This window comes from Polyodon spathula, chromosome 24 (assembly GCF_017654505.1).
Source record: "Polyodon spathula isolate WHYD16114869_AA chromosome 24, ASM1765450v1, whole genome shotgun sequence".
NCBI classification, from domain to species: Eukaryota; Metazoa; Chordata; class Actinopteri; order Acipenseriformes; family Polyodontidae; genus Polyodon; species Polyodon spathula.
The window spans coordinates 11921131-11938222 of record NC_054557.1 but is presented as its reverse complement, the minus strand read 5'-3'; the positions used below and the strand labels follow the sequence as shown (position 1 = coordinate 11938222).

The 17092-nt window shown below is 44.5% G+C and overlaps 1 protein-coding gene across 1 annotated transcript in view; it reads right to left on the bottom strand.

Moving 5' to 3' along the window:
• LOC121299295 (ras GTPase-activating-like protein IQGAP1) overlaps nucleotides 1–17092 on the bottom strand; it is a 40390-nt gene that overhangs the window by 9667 nt on the left and 13631 nt on the right. Inside the window, exons 6-25 of the mRNA XM_041226972.1 lie at nucleotides 14832–14899; nucleotides 13970–14083; nucleotides 13288–13466; nucleotides 13029–13119; nucleotides 12602–12765; nucleotides 12333–12417; nucleotides 11608–11771; nucleotides 11036–11196; nucleotides 10629–10753; nucleotides 10125–10288; nucleotides 4688–4778; nucleotides 4392–4559; nucleotides 3680–3822; nucleotides 3404–3574; nucleotides 2357–2440; nucleotides 1884–1955; nucleotides 1572–1641; nucleotides 1241–1449; nucleotides 890–1042; nucleotides 452–615 (exon numbers count right to left, since the gene is read on the bottom strand). Of these exons, the coding sequence (XP_041082906.1) occupies nucleotides 452–615; nucleotides 890–1042; nucleotides 1241–1449; nucleotides 1572–1641; nucleotides 1884–1955; nucleotides 2357–2440; nucleotides 3404–3574; nucleotides 3680–3822; nucleotides 4392–4559; nucleotides 4688–4778; nucleotides 10125–10288; nucleotides 10629–10753; nucleotides 11036–11196; nucleotides 11608–11771; nucleotides 12333–12417; nucleotides 12602–12765; nucleotides 13029–13119; nucleotides 13288–13466; nucleotides 13970–14083; nucleotides 14832–14899 (2640 nt within the window). The remainder of the gene's footprint in view (nucleotides 1–451; nucleotides 616–889; nucleotides 1043–1240; nucleotides 1450–1571; nucleotides 1642–1883; nucleotides 1956–2356; nucleotides 2441–3403; nucleotides 3575–3679; nucleotides 3823–4391; nucleotides 4560–4687; nucleotides 4779–10124; nucleotides 10289–10628; nucleotides 10754–11035; nucleotides 11197–11607; nucleotides 11772–12332; nucleotides 12418–12601; nucleotides 12766–13028; nucleotides 13120–13287; nucleotides 13467–13969; nucleotides 14084–14831; nucleotides 14900–17092) is intronic.

Genomic DNA, 17092 nt, shown 5'->3' with positions numbered 1-17092 from the left:
CTAAATGGGTTTACTTCACAAAACATACACCCTCGTGCTAATGTTTCCAACAGTTTCTTTCTAAACACCATGGTAGTGTGCCGTGTTACAATGTTTCAAATAAACTTCATTTAGAGCTTCCACAGCACGTGGACCCAGCGGAGTTTTCTTAAACAATATACAAATCATATACAAATCCACCTTTTCATTTTATACTGAACTTTTAATAACACACATAAATAGGTAATGTATTTATCTAGTTTCTACAAGCATTTCCACAGTGTCTTTATCCAGCTTTGTTTGAGTTTGTGTCCACAGTCGTGCCGACATAATAGACCAGCTAAGCCAATACGAGTCATGTGGCTTAGCTGGCCTATTTTGTGAGTCCTCGCTACACCACTGGGTAAAAGCTTTGTGATTACAGTGCTGTGTGACAGGGCAGCCCAGGTCGCAGTGTCTCCGGGGCTCTTACTTGATCTCCTCCTGCAGTGCGGTCTTGAAGAGCTTCAGCAACAGGTACTCCTCACGCTGGTTGGAGGCGTAGTTGTACAACGTGAAGATCACAGAGTCCATGAACTTGGTGGACTTGTTCTGGGGCATCTGGAAGATCAGCTTGGCCAGGTAGGTGGGGTTCGTCTAGAGGGAGCGGAGGGTTGGAGGAGATGGAAAACTAAAACTGCAAATACAGCGCTCCTGATCCTTTATAGTCCAGGTTCCTGTTCTAACCAGGACCAACACATCTCCAGATACGTGCACAAACATACCACATCCTTACTGCAAGCCATAATGTGAGGTATCATGGACCGGTTTGGCATAGTCATTTTTTAAAGCTGCACTGTTTTGCAGTGCACACATCCCAAAGCTGAAACTGATCAGAGGTGTACTGTATTAAGAGACAGTGCAGTGTTACCTGTAACAGGTAGAAGAGGAACTGGTAGGCCTCAAGTTTCTCTCGCTTTGCCTTGCTCAGCGCCTTCAGCCCGCCCTGCTTGTTCATCATCATCATGTCGGAGAGCTGCCCCTTGTTCTTCTTGGTCAGTTTCTTACTGTGAGACACCACCTCCTGCACAAACAGAGACACACAGTGGTCAGGGCTGCGCTACTGACTATTGCCACAAGAGGGGGAGTCAGAGAGACCCCAGGAGTATTCATTAGTGTCATCTATCTCAACGCAGCAGTACGCTCTCCCTAAGAACAATGAAATCATGGTCAACAAAGCACTGTATGGAATGGCATCCAGTCTCTGGTTGGACTGGTTTACCTGCAGGGTGATCTTGTTCTTGACCAGCAGGCCGATCTTGATGTCCATGAGGTTGAGGTCATTCTCTAGCTGCTGATTGGAGCGGATCTGGGTCACGACCTCCTCACGCAGGCGCATCAGCTCCAGCTCCTCCTGGAAGTCCTGGTCACTCTGGTCAAGCAGGTGGACAAACTTCCGCACCACTGCCATGGGGGGATCCTGAGCGTTTACTGAGGGGGAGCGGGCATGAAAAGAAGGGTTTACAACAAAGCAGCGCTTCCAACATCAACAGATCTGAATGCACAGCGTGTACTCCTGGGGGTATAGCCAGAAGCAGTTTAGAGGCACTCACTTAGTGTCTTGTAATCATCTCTGGCCTTGTTGGCCCGGATAAACGCCTGGATTTTTACTATATCATCAATCTGCAAGAGAGAACACACAGCAGAGGGAGTTTGTTTTAAATACGCTTTACCACACCCATCTGTAGTTTACCATCCTTGTCCAACATTCTTTCCACTATGATTTACTACACTTTTAAAATGACCATACATCAAGATGTCAAATTCGTTTTGGGAGAAAGCCATTTAAAAGCAGAGGTTCTGCCCAGCTCGTATATTCCCTGCAATGGTGTGCTGTGCTTATCAGTTTTGTAGTTCAGACTCACGTGGTCACGGAAGTACTTGAGCCGGTCCTGGTATCTCTTTCTTGCCTGGTGCATCCTCACCTTGGACTGGATCTGAGGAGAGAGACACACACACACACACACACACGGTGAGCACAGCACTGACTCAGCCAGAGGCACATACAGTGCACACCAACTGCATTAACCATAATCACTGCAGAGAAACATGTCCTTATCTGTATGAATCCTAACCACAAATGCTATAGAAAATCAAATCTGGCATAGAAATGCAGTGAAATTACATACGCTCACTCAGCTCACAGCATCAATGCAGTGTGAAAACAGTCAACCAAACTAGTGCCACTTTAGAACCGCATGCCCTTGTGGGACTAATTGAACTCACAATAAAAACTGGATTGGTTTAAACTGCTAATATCCATCTGTGGAATGAAACACACAAAAGATAAACCAAGCACCCCACCCACCCCCACCATCACCTCCTGTGTGACAGTTACCTTGGTGACTTCCTCTGTGTGGTCTTTCAGGTATTGCTTCCTGTTCAGGTAATTCTTCCTCTGCTTGTAGCCTCTCCAGTGAGACTGCAGGAAGCGACAGAGACACATCAGGGCATGAGCTGGGGTGTGTTTCGTATAGTTACAAGTGAATGTAAATTTAACACAGGAATGTGTTAAACCTGTACAGGAGGTAGTTAAGCAGGGGATATGTAATGTGGACCTTGATTCTTGAGGTAGTGCAGGAGAAGATTAGCATTATAAAGTAATGTGATACTTTAGTGGTGTGTGTACTTTTACGCAGTTAATGGCTATGCAGTAGTTCACCTGTACAAACTTTATAGATATCACTATAAGGCAGTTTTCTAGTTCCCAGGTGACAGTATCCCTGTGTAGTAGTTTACCTATAACCAGGTGACAGTATCCCTGTGCAGTATTTTACCTGTGCCCAGGTGACAGTATCCCTGTGCAGTAGTTTACCTGTAACCAGGTGACAGTATCCCTGTGCAGTATTTTACCTGTAACCAGGTGACAGTATCCCTGTGCAGTAGTTTACCTGTACCCAGGTGACAGTATCCCTGTGCAGTAGTTTACCTGTAACCAGGTGACAGTATCCCTGTGCAGTATTTTACCTGTAACCAGGTGACAGTATCCCTGTGCAGTAGTTTACCTGTAACCAGGTGACAGTATCCCTGTGCAGTAGTTTACCTGTAACCAGGTGACAGTATCCCTGTGCAGTATTTTACCTGTAACCAGGTGACAGTATCCCTGTGCAGTAGTTTACCTGTAACCAGGTGACAGTATCCCTGTGCAGTAGTTTACCTGTAACCAGGTGACAGTATCCCTGTGCAGTATTTTACCTGTAACCAGGTGACAGTATCCCTGTGCAGTAGTTTACCTGTAACCAGGTGACAGTATCCCTGTGCAGTAGTTTACCTGTAACCAGGTGACAGTATCCCTGTGCAGTAGTTTACCTGTGCCCAGGTGACAGTATCCCTGTGCAGTAGTTTATCTTTACCCAGGTGACAGTTCCCTTGTGCAGTAGTTTACCTGGATGCAGGTGATGGCCGGGCCCTGTCTCTTCAGGTAGTTGAGGCGCTCTGTCTGCCCGTTCCTCACCAGGTATCCTCGGCAACGTGCCTGCAGCTCAGTGATCAGGTTCTCATTGGCCAGCCACAGCTGCTCCCGGTTGTAGGCGGACGTCACTCCAGAGATGGTTGTCTAGTGGAGGTGAGCGGGGGAGAGGTGAGCTCGATGAAGCCTCAGCAGTGTGAAGGTAAAGCTGAAGTGAAACATTTCAAACTGCCCCTCTCTGTGCAGTCTTACCTGGATGTCCTCCCGGCCCAGCTGCGTGTTGTTCTCGATGAAGTTGGCCGGCTCCTCCCAGCTCCCCTCCCTGGTCCGGATGTTGAAGTAGTAATCGTACCCTCCCTTCACCCAGTGCTTCACCCAATCACTGCCATTGTCACCTGGGGGGAGATTTCTATTACTTATTATTACAGGCTTCATACTCGTCAGCAGCATGTTACCAAAGCACAAATGAACTAGTCAGTTTGTAGCTATTTGTATTTACATTTTTTTTTGGTAGTCTAGACCGTGAGGTCCTTAAAACAAACCATCTAACAAAGCAATAGGAATGAAAGGGTTTATTCCTAGACGATTTAAAAAAAATCTCTTTAGCCTAACAGACACGCAAGTGTTCAAAAATCAAAGTAGTGTGTCAATGTGCATGTATGCAAGTGTTTATTATGCTTATGGGTCTAAAACCTGACAAAACGTACTCTGGAATGTTTAAACATATTTCAAAACATAGTGGTAAATCATTTTACTGCAGGAGTATTGACTTTACAGAACTTTCATTATTGTGGTGATCCATGTCCCTCTGGAGGTTACAACAGTAAATCTACAACATATATCAATGCAAACACTATAAACAAACAAGTCTGTAAGTGTGTGCATGTGTATTTAGGGGTGTGTGTGTGTGTGGGTGGGTGTAGTGCGTGCGTTTCTGTCTTCTGAGCTCTCTCTGCCTGCTCACCCTCGTCCTGCTTGCTCTTCTTAAGCACAGCGAGGTCTGCCTGGTAGGCCTGGTTACACTCAGGGGTCACTCCGTACAGCCCCACGTCGGGGGAGCGCAGAGCAGCGAGGGTCTGAGCCGTGTCACCGCGCTCCACCGCCTCATTGATCCCCAGGATCCCCAGAGAGACTGAGAGAGAGAGCGAGAGAGAGAGAGAGATTCTGCTTCACTACAGCGCTGCGATTGAGAGTGAGGGGGCGAACCTCCTAATGATTCATTATGAGACAGGGTGCAAGAAAGATAGGGCTGGCTCTTACACTGCTGCGAGTCCTCCGTCTCCTTGTTCGATTTGTACACACCGTCCTGGATCTCATCCAGCCAGAGCACCGCAGAGTCGTCCTGTGTGTCCTGGGGAGGCAGCAGCGTTTACTTTATATCAGAACTGTATTGAGAGTCCAGTAGTCATTACTCCACTGCTAGATGACAGCTAAGCCAAGCTAGACATTTCAGTAACCTTAAAAGCAATCCAATACAAGAGTCAATCTCATGCACAAGCTTATTTCTTTATCTGAGAAGGTTACCCCCACTTTCACAGCACTGTTGAAACTTTACTGCACTGATATCTTATCTCCACCCTCAAACATACAGTCACCTGGCCAATGATCAGTAGGAGTTAGTTCCCACCGCCATACAAAATATCTATTTCAGGAACATCATTATAACAAGACTGGGCACAGAACTAACTGGCCTGCAGGATGGTTTAAGTGGGTGGATGAAAGCAAATATAAAACGCACTTGAAGAGTATATGCAATATTGAGAAATATTCCAACAAATAAAACTGATGTGTTTTGCTTTAGATTTTCAAGTAACCAACAAATGCTACGGATTACAAAACTCACATGCCCTTGAGAAAAGTATGTGTTTACAGTATGTACACGTATACATTTTGATTTATAATGTATTTAAAATGAATTTGTGAATACAAAAAATCTAGAAAGAAATTTAGCAGACAGAAGTTTTGACGTTTCAAGAGTGAACATGCATTTATTTGTGAATGTCAGTACTATTCTATGCTGTTCACAATAAACTTTATGAATGACCTCATTCCTTTTCAGTGTCTCTACTTTGTATCTGCTTGGCAGTCGCTGTGACCTGTGAATTCACTGAGCTGTCACAGCGCTGCTCGCCACCCTCCAGTGGTTCTGGTGAATCACCCAGAGCAATGTGCTAATGGAGATGCATTGCTACACAGGCCTGCTGCTTCCTTTACTAGGGCTCTGTTCTTACACCCGTCGCAGAGCCATCTAGCAGGACTGGCTCAAACACACACAGATCTCTCATATACTGAACCATCACAACTGTTATGCAAATGCAATCTTTCACAGAGGAATACAATCCTTTTAAGAGCATTAAACCAGCCAGAAACTACTCAGCAATTGACTTGCTGCTTCCTCCCCGCAACCTACTTTTTTTTGCTTGTTTTATTCCATTCACACTATTTGCATTTTCCCATTACAATATGGGACCCACATTGTATTGACCCACATATAATATCAGCCACAAGACCATTTCTAATGAATCATCATGTAAGAAAATGACCCCCTGCATTGGCTTCCTTTTTTTGTCTGAAATTGGAGGCAAACAATTTGGAACAATGAATCAGAATCCCAGGCACCAACACTCTAGACTGAACAGGATTCTGCTTGGATTACAAGCACACTAGATTGAACAGGATTCTGCTTGGATTAGAGACATGTTTCTGTAGCAGAATTCAACGGCGCAGTCCAAAAGCACCAAGAACCTGCCCAATAAACCCCAACAGAAAAAAAAAAGTCCTGCCATACTAACTGGATCAAGGCATGACTAATCCCATTACAGAGACCCCCTAATCCCATTACAGAGAGACCTCCCTAATCCCATTACAGAGAGACCTCCCTAATCCCATTACAGAAAGACCCCCTAATTCCATTAGAGAAAGACCCCCTAATCCCATTACAGAGACCACCCTAATCCCATTACAGAGACCCCCTAATCCCATTACAGAGAGACCCCCTAATTCCATTATAGAAAGACCCCATAATCCCATTACAGAGACCCCCTAATCCCATTACAGAGAGACCCCCTAATCCCATTACAGAGAGACCCCCTAATTCCATTAGAGAAAGACCCCTAATCCCATTACAGAGACCACCCTTATGCCATTACAGAGACCCCCTAATCCTATTAGAGAAAGACCCCCTAATCCCCTTAGTCCCTCCGTCCTCCACCATCACTCAAAAGCACCAGTGCGTGTCAGAGTTTTGGAGCACGGGATTTAAGCAGCACAATAAAAGTTCCTGTATGGTGTACTGCCACATAAAGAACAATACCTGCAAGTCTATAAGCAGTTAAACAGCGAGTGCCATGCAGTAGCAAATGCTTACACCAGATGGCTCCTCTGAGCTGTCAGTGCCAGAAAAAAGTTGCCTCAGTTTCCGGAATGAAACACACCGTCCTCTGATTGGACAAAGATACAGAGCTTTCTTTGTGCAACCCCTACCCCCGAGAGAGAGAGAGAGAAATACACAGGGCTGGAGACGCACATATTTATTCTACAGAATTTATATGTATAAACTGATTTCCTATATCAACACTGGTGACAGTTAGGCTATGAACAGCTTGCATTAGTTAGTCAGCTGTATTTAACGCTGACTTCTACAAGAAAGATACTTGAAACTACTTTAAGTTAAAAAAAAAAAAATAATATAATTACTTAAACTGATTCTAGGAATTCATAGTAGCCAAAGGTAATTAGTAATTCTCAGTAGTAATTTTAATCAATCTGTGGATAATTGTATGAAGCAATTCTTGGTAAATGAAATGAATATTCTAAAGTAAATGAAATCCAATCCCCAGTAATTGGTAATCATTGCTTATAATTCAGTGATTATTTTATTTAGTGTGTGTAAACATGTAGTGAACTGTGCATTACTTAGCTTCCCTTTTCTAGGCACACACACTCACACACACACAAACTCTATTAACTACTCAGTACAGTCTGGTCCAAGTACTACTTCATTAGTGGTCAACCTCATGAAGGCCCTTGGTTTTCTTGAATGTAGGCTGGTCTGTTTACAGTAAAGAACGGTTTCAGCAGTAACTAGTCAGCACTAGCAAAGGACAACATTGCTGGAGGGGGGAGCGGGGCTGAGCAGAAGAAACATCTCTGAAAAGTATATTAAGATTTGAGTGGGTGGGTGTGGCACCACAGAGTTCTACATTATATTTCATTTTTAGCTGATACGGGTATTTTGAGCCATTTCACAGCTTGACTCTAATTAAGGGAATGGGTAGGGCAGATAGACAGCGAGAGAGAGAGAAGGCTGTGTCTCTCTACCCCTAAACTATAATCGCAACATACTACTTTCCTCTCAAAGTTGCGCAAAATAAATATTTTTTAATAGTTGAATACATATGAAAATATTATTCATTTTGAGATATTTTGTAAGCATTTACCCTAATCCTGTGGGGTATTCCCCAGGCGTTGAAACACACAGAGGCTACATGGTTAGAAAATTGTGCATTGGGACACTGCTCCAGGGAGAAGAGGAGAGTCATGGGGCTATACCGTCATCCAATTCTTTATGTACTTCCCTTTCATTTTTTAAATTGATTCTTTTTGGAAGGGGGGGGAGGGCATTATGCATTATCCTCATAAATATAACATGATTACATGCGTTTTAAATACTAAACAAAACTGTTACTAGCTTCAGTGGTACAGCAGTTATGTTTTAGCAAGAACAGCATTGAGCCTATTCTTGTCCCTCTCTTATTTTCCTGTCTTCTTGTCTATCTCTATCAATCTCTCATAGTTTTGTCAGCTGCTTGCATTTCATTGCCATACTTTCTGCTCCAATCATTTCCTCTCTAACCCACTTCCTGTCTTGTAAAAAGAGAAGTCCATTTGTTTCTCTGTTTGCTCAGTGCTGATGTTAGTCAATCTAACCCTAATACATAAAGGAAACACACTGCTAGCGCTGCACATAATGCAGGAGTGCAGCCTTGTGGCTTGTGAAGTGCGAGTTCAAAAAAATCTTACTGAAAACAAATAAGGTTTTTTATATCATTTGCCAGCGCACACTGGTCTCCCTTCCAATTTCTATCTGTAATACAATCAGTGTTATTGTTTGTCAGCAGGGCATGTTTTGCCCAGTCATTGTGTTTAAACTCCTGGGGGTGCCAAGGCCAGCTGCAGTTTTGGAAGCTGGGAGCGTCTCCATATAAGGAAACGTTTAGGGAACCTGACCTGTTGATCACTCCCTTCTCAGACCGGTCATGTGTCACCAGGGAGGTGGGAGTGCTGATTTTTAGGGAGCATGTCATCGTGACGAAATGCTCTTAGCACGGATCAGCCACCCTATTCCCAAATCATTGTTATGTTTGGACTGTGATAACGAAGAAACAGCAACACTCTGAATCAGCCTGAACATTCACAGCTTCCAGCACATGAAAAACCACTGCAGAACTCAGCTACAGCCAGAGCAGTGCACTGGGGCAGACATCAGGGGGCAGGTTAACTGCATGATCCCTGGATATACATGCACTAACCCTTATGCTGGGTAATTCTCCATTCTTTTTCCATGTTTATAATAGGCACTGACTGTGCTTCACCATTGTTTCCAGCAAGCTCTACCACGCCTGCCCATACCTTACTAGACAAACTAAGTCTAACAGTATACTTGCAAATGTTCTATAGACCATGGAAATTGACTTCCGGAGTTAGGAGTATATTAATCAGTGGTGTCTTTTTAAATGCAGCACTTATCACAATCTGCCATCACTGGACAGATTAACACTACTCTGAAGGGCTGGAGGGATTCAGTAATCATTAGGTTCAATCTGCTGTCACTTCTATTTACTGTATTAGATTTCCTAAACCAAGTGTATTTGTTCTTATGCTACAATAACACACTTAATAGACAGGATCATTGCTTTTGTTCTCCTTTTTGATTTCTTTAGTCCAAAAATACATTTAGAACACAGATATCAGGAACCGCTACAAAACCATTAGTCTCAACAAGCCGATGTCCTTTCTCTCAAGAAAGCTAGCTGTTCCTCTTCTGAACAAATCAATGCTCTTTGATTCCCCGGTAATGGAACCCTGCGCTTAGCATGAACCAGTTTTGCACAGATTCCTGATTACACTTTATTTGTTTTAGGAACAATGACCTCCTTTGTGTATTCACTAGCTTGGAGAAGCTGGGTTCCAGATCAATTAATGCCTCTTTGGAAATTGTGAAATAAAAACATCAAATTCCGATACACACACCTTAAAGCAAGTGCAAAGCAAAAGGTACATTTTAAGAAAGGGATAAAACTATTGTGATGGTAGAAAACTAGAAAAAAATGGACTTTGGGTGACTTAGAGCTCAAAGTCTCTAATTAAAAAACTTGCCAATCAAAGAGCTGCACTTTGTCCAGAAGAAAGTGTACGCAACTACATGGGTGACGCTTTCCAAGGCTGTGCAAGTCTGGATGAATCTGGGACCCAGTCACAACTCAATTTTCCTAAATCACAAGCCTGAGGTGCCTAATGAAGTGGCCAGGGCATGTCAAGACAATGTATCACCTGGCCAGTCTGATAAAGGTTCAGCATTGAGTGAGAACAGCTCTTTGTATGCCACCTGTATAAATGCAATTTGTTTTTACTACAGAAACCAAGCAGCTGAAGCTAGGCAGTATGAAAGACTACAGCAGCCACCTCGGGTCCATACCTGTGCCTTCTCTCTGCGCGCCCGCACCAGCGTGTCGTGGTAGTGCTGTGCCACCAGGGGCCGCACCTCGGACAGCTTGGCGGCTGGGTGCTGCAGTGCTGCCAGAGTGGTCTGAGCACTGCCCTGATCCAGAGCCTCGTTAATGAGTCCAATGGCAATGATCCCTGAGTGCAGGAGAGAGACGGGGAGAGAGAGAGTCAAATACTGCAAACAGAACTCATTCCTTCAGCAACAGGGTGATCCCCTGGCTCACGGGACCTCTCCTACAGCCCCCTCTCTTCCAAGCCTTCAAATAGGATCAATAGGATCACATTCCCAGTTCAATGGAATCACCCCCCCCCCCAGTAGGATCTTGTCTCAGCCCCTGTTCAAGAGGATTCCCGTGTCTAATAGAATCTCTCCTCAGGCATTCTGTACGATACGATCATTCCCCACAGTGGCTGTGTTCCCTCCTAGACCTAGACCTGCCCCTGCCCGTGCCCATGCCCCTACCCCATCACTCACTCTCATGCTCCTCCTGCACAGTGCTGTTCACCTGGTCCACACAGGCCTGGATGTTGTTCCAGGTGAGGAAGGGATTCCCTTCGGCCCGAGCCACTGCCTTCAACCGGGTCAGATCATCGATGTACCTGCAGGTAACACAGGGTTAAAATAACACTGGGTCAGAGCAGAAACGCAACAAGGAACAGACCTGACAAGCATCACATCACAAATCCAAAAAACAATGTGCACATTACTGCCGTCGTGAGGAGTCAGGGACTAGCATCCCTTACGTTTAAGCAAAGCAGTATGCAGGCAAAATAAAAAACAATGTGGGGATCAACACAGATCACACTGCGTAATCCCTTCGTTTTTCCCTAAAGCCACCCTTCTACCATCAGCCCCAGTACTTGCCACCCCCGATCCCTCACCTCGGTGCGTTCTCGTCCTCCACATTGCTCAGTCCAGTCACTGAGCTCTCCAGCTGCTTCCACACTGCCTGCCTGTCCCCCGTATCCAGCGCCCGGTTAATCAGCGCCACTGACGACAGCATCTCCACAGCAACCAGCAGCTCGGGATGCGTCAGGGAGCCCTGCACAGCCAATCAGAAGCACAGTCACAAGCCTGCAGCCAAGACGCGGGGCTTAAACACAAACTGCTGCAATTGTTATGTCTAAAGTGTTGATATTGCTCATCTATGAACAAAGATACATTTCATGGTTTAGGTGTACTGATGTGTTGTGTATTTTGTGAGTTTTAATGAAGTTGAACATTCAAAACTTTAAACACTAGGGATGCAAGTCTGGACTTTCACAGCACAGTTTTGCTTTTAAAGAGGCACCATGAGGAATGATGAATTAATTTCTAAACACGTTTCCGAATCATAAAGAACATTACAACACATGTTCATGTTGCACCCATTCTTGCCCTGTGATTTGCATCTCTGTAGCAGTGTTGGCGGTTTTTACAGAAGCGCTGGCGTCTCTGCTGTAAGGAAGCTGACCTCCGGGCTCTGCTGCTGCAGGGTGGAGAGCTCTCGCTGGTACAGGTCCGAAGCAGAGGGGTAGACCTGGGGGAGCTGAGCCTCGGGGTTCATCAGCTCTGACACCGTCTCCTCCGCAACCCCCCCGCGGATCGCAGTGTTGATCCGCTCCACTGCCAGCAGCACTGAGGGGGTAGAGAGAGAGAGGGCTGTGAGAGGCCAGCCATACATAACTGCCAAGCAGACGGGGGGGGGGGGGGGGGGGGGGTGAGCAGACAGGGGAGTCCAAAGTGTAGGAAAAGTAAAATGTTTTGACAATTCTTTGGGAAAGTATCTGTCTTTTCCAATGCTTCATTTTTTGCTATTGCTCAATCTAACTACTTGTGGGCCTGTGGTTTTCCTGATTCTTGAGAAATCCTGCGATGTTTTGACCTCCCAAGAGATTTTAACAAATTGAGAGGGGTGAGGCTTTAATGAGAGAAATGGCAGGGACAAAGAGCACTAGCAGGGATAAAAGGTGACAATATGCATGGAAACCGAATATTAATACGGGGTGATATTTTTTACAAATATGAATATATATATATATATATATATATTTATATATATATTATATTATATATATTCCGTGTGTGTGTCTATATATATATATATATATATATATATATATATATATATATATATATATATATATATATATATATATATATATATATATATATATAGTGAGATGAAATGGACGTTACTTTTCTGGTAGCGGTTGGCATCGTCAGTGGCGAGATCCACCCCGTTCTGAAGCTCCTCCTTCTGTAGCAACTCCCCTGGGAAATTCTAGAGTGTGAGACAGAGAGAGAGAGAGAGAGAGAGAGAGAGAGAGAGAGAGAGAGAGAGAGAGAGAGAGAGAGATAGAATGAGAGTATGAATGAATGAATGAATGAATGAATGAATGAATGAATGAATGAAATGCAACTGCTGCCCAATCCACCCTCAGTGATGTAGGATGAGTGCCCCCTACCTGCTCCTTGGCCTCGCGGTCAGCACTCAGCTGCTTCAGGTACCAGTCCTTATTGTCTGGCTGCAGCCTGCGGAGCCCCAGAGCCTGCGAGCGCAGTGCATCATAGAGAGCAGCCTCGTCACCTCCAAGCAGGGCACGATCCACCATCTCCAGAGAGTTCAGCACTGTGCAGAGGGAGCGGAGTGGAAGGGGAGAGCAAGAGGGGAGTTATCACAAACCGAATCTTTTTCCAATTTGTGTTTATTTTGTAAACTTTATACTTATTTCATGGTTATGCCAAAAAGTAGTTTACAGGGGTGAGGTGAAACTCTAAGAGGTAGAAAACAGGAGTATAACTGATAACAAAAACACAAAGCAGAAGGGGAGAAGGAGAGTGAGGAGAGAGAGTTCAGTGGCTCTATGACCCGGGAGCGGCTCACTGACTCACAATTCACTTTGTTGATGTTGCCCTGGATCTCGGCCTGGGTCAGCAGCTCCTCGTAGACGTCTCGCTCCTCTTGGGAATTCTCTCCCATTATCTGGAACGCCAGAAAATCCCTTTAGTGCCCATTGCAAAGATCACCGAACTTGCACAGCATTTTCACCTCAATACAGTGCATTTACCATAGTTAAGAAACCCAGGCTACTCAGACAGGCCCTCTATTCATATTGTGTCCAGTGACTAAGGGCCGATGATCGGTAGTTACCCGTTTCCTGGCGTTGGCCACCTTGTCCTGCTTGGCTTGCTGCAGGGTGTGCTGGTAGCGCTGGCTGGAGCCCTCGTCCAGGTTCACCAACATGGCGTTGGGGTTGCGCATGGCTGCCATGGTGCCCGCTGGCTCCCCGTGATCGATGGCATCATTAATCGCAATCACCGCGGCGTGCACTGGGGGTGACAGAGAGCAGACAAAAGAGTGAGCTGGAGGGAATGAACCACCTACCACAGAGACTCTCAAACCAGAGCAGCTTTTACTAGGCGCTTCATTTAGGCCAATTAAACTAAGGGTCAAAAATAAGTTAAGTCTAGAGTAAAAATGTGCTCCGTATTGTTTTACTGGAATGTTGATTCTTTCCCTTTAAGAACAAACACATTAACGAATTGTAATAATCACCAATTAATGACAGAGAAATGTAATTAACTTTGTTTGAATACACAGTGAGGGTGGCATCTAGCCGCAACGTGTCTGTGCGAAACGAACGCTATGAACTGAGATTCCAAGCGTTCTCTGGAGTTGAGCAAGCCCTCGGAGAATTTTAAAACCTGGACTGCCTCAACGTGCTAAAGATCGGAAGCTCCCCGTCTCGCTCCCTGTTTTACAAGTTATATTGACAGGGGTGTATCGGGGGCTCCTCTGGTATTCACCGCTGTTAAAAAGACATCACACTCACATGCCGCCTCGTCCACTGAAAGCTCATTGGCCAGGATGCCGCCAATCTTGCTGAAAGCGGGCATCTGGATCCCGTACTTCTCTAATTCGCTCTTCATGTTGTTAATCTCCTCCTCTGTGACCGGGAGACAGGGGGAGGGAAGAAGTCAATCAAATAATGAAGAACATTCAACAATTGTTAAAGATTGAATTTCTTTCAACTGGATGTTGTTAAACAGAAGATGTATTCACTGGGTATTTAGTGATATGACAACAAACTTACATGATGTACCCATAGTGATTGTATATGGCCGTGCAAACATAGACCTGAATTAAATCAAAGTTCATGGCTATACTTTAAAAGAGCAATGGCACCACCATAATTTGCCTTTAATCCAGACCACAGATAAGGACATCTCAAACTGTGGGCTGGGTCCTGCTGGGCAGGGTTAAGGGCACACTAGCAGGTGGGCACTGCTGCTGCCAATGCACCCCTATTGCACGTTATGATCCTGCCATGTTGTTTTTGGCCAGACTGGAGGGTGGCTTTGCTTATTCCTGCCACGCTGTGATAAACTGCTCCCCATCCCGGAGCTTGGCAAGCTGAGAGGGCAGGGAGTTTGCTTCAGAGCAGCGCAAATTACAGGAAACGCTCACACAATCACTAATGCGTTTCACATAGCTGGGGCTGAGCTCATACTGCAGTTAACCCAGCCAAGTGCTGCAGCAGAACAAATTCCAACCAGCAGGGGCTTCAGACCCTGCAACCCCACACAGAAGTCTAAGAGGTATCGCATTGATATGCCCATGTGTATCGATGTTACCATTTGTTTTCTATAGAGCACACAGGCTAGAAAGCTGCCCTGCACTTTGAAAGGTCTCACCTGTGAAATCCACCTTCCCATACAGGTCCTGGATCTGAGGGGCCAATCCCAGCTTGAACAGGTACAAACTGGGAGGAGAGAGCAACAGACTGGGGTTAAACTGGGAGCACAAGAAAGCCACATCCACCTTTAAGATACATACTACTATTTCTGGGTCATTGTGAGGTGTAATCTGAGCAACCTGCTAAAGAAATAGGGAGAACTTTGGATGGTTTGTGGCTCATCCTCTCCTGATCAAAAGAAGTGCATGCAAGGCAGTCTTTAGTAAAATAGCAGGAAAGAAATTGAAAGAATGCATGTCAGGGTTGCACAAAGCAATGTGCAGTGGGGCTGCCCCTCAAACCTCATGACTGATTACTTTGACATCAATTCGGTCTATGTAAAAAATGTCAGCGGCCCGGATGAGAGGAAAGCGATCTTCCAATCGGCTTTTAAAACACTCAATATGGAAATGGACTGCCATCGATCGATATTCACTATGTAACACGGTTTTTGTTCCTGGGTAGTAAGTGTTATTTCCTAATTGCTTATGCCTCAAAAGTATAGAAAATGGCTATTATTCCCCACAAACTTTGCTTTTGTGACCAGGACAGTGATATTTCAAAATATCACTATTTCCAATGGGAAAACGGGCAAATGTGTGTCTTTTCGTTCACATAAAGTTAGAAAAAAACAACATATGAATCCAAATTAACATCTATTTATACTAAAGTAATACAAAAGTGACCACAAAAGATTTAGAAGCGAGTAGTTTTTCGAGATTTACGTTTATACTGTATTTACAGTATAAACGTAAATCTCGAAAAACTACTCACTTCTAAATCATATGTTGTTTTTTTCTGACTTTATGTGAACGAAAAGACACACATTTGCCCGTTTTCCCATTGGAAATAGTGATATTTTGAAATATCACTTTCCTGGTCACAAAAGCAAAGTTTGTGGGGAATAATAGCCATTTTCTATACTTTTGAGGCATAAGCAATTAGGAAATAACACTTACTACCCAGGAACAAAAAAATAATAATAATTTGTTACACGGTGTATTCAATCGGAAACTGAGGGAAGGACAGCGCGTCTTGTTTTGAAATCCACACGTTAATGAATCAATTTATTGAACACCTGCCAAAAAAATCAATTCGGAGTCCAAGCAGCGAGTAACAGCACTCCCCTACTCTGTACACAAAGAAAATGGGGCACACACAGCTTCTTGTTTCCGTACCCCAGTTGCCAGTTCAAAGCTAAATGCTACATATACTCCCGAGTGGAAGAGTGCTGTCTCCTTAGTCATTTCCTCCCTGCTCTACCAAACTCTTTATCCCACACAGCTGGGACCCTTCCAACCCGTTTGTTATTTCCTTTTCTCCATCTGCAGCTCACTGGTAAGCAACATAATGGCAAACACTGTCTGGTACAACGGAATGCATCACGCTGATCTGTTTGATTCATGACACCTGATTTGCTGCCAGCATGCAGCAGATGAGAAAACGTTTAGCTGTTGCTTAACTGTGGTTTAAAGTATCTGGATTACTGGACTTTTAACTGCAGCCACTTTCCCTGCTGTGGAAGCACATGTTTGACTGCAGTTAATGCATATAACTACAAGCATATCCTACAATATAATCACAGTTCACTGCATCACTATAATCTACACAGGAACTGCAGTCCAGTCACACTACTAATTAGCTACTTTGCGGCATCATTAATTTCCTACGTTGTAACGACCACTCCTTGCAGCTGGATAGAATTTACCATCTAATACTGCCACTGTTAATGTTAGGACTAATTCCAACTAGTTCTGTGCTGGGACTGACACATTTCCAATTAAGGGACCCAATACAAAGTAGATGGGAGTTTAACTGCTCCATTGAATTGAGATAAATAACTAACAGGGCAATGAATGATTCACGAGTGGCCAAATAGCTCCTGTCTACCCAGCCCTGACTGTACTAGCTGGCTTCATTCAGTCAGGGCAGGATGAGAGCTCATTCTTTAGCTTACTTTTTTCCACTTGACTTAAAACGAGATTTAGCGCAGGATGTGAGGTCACCGGTAGATGACTTCTCCCATGTTTGTTCGAGCTGTCCACACCAGTCTGTACACTTCAATAGGGCTGTACTGATTCATTATTTGAATCACGATACTTTCTATACCTGACATATCTGTAATAGAGGTGAGGACCATCGTGCAATACTAAAGCACACTGCATAGCAACTCGTATTTCACAGAGTAGCTCTTAAATCTATGTGATTTATAGCTGGTAT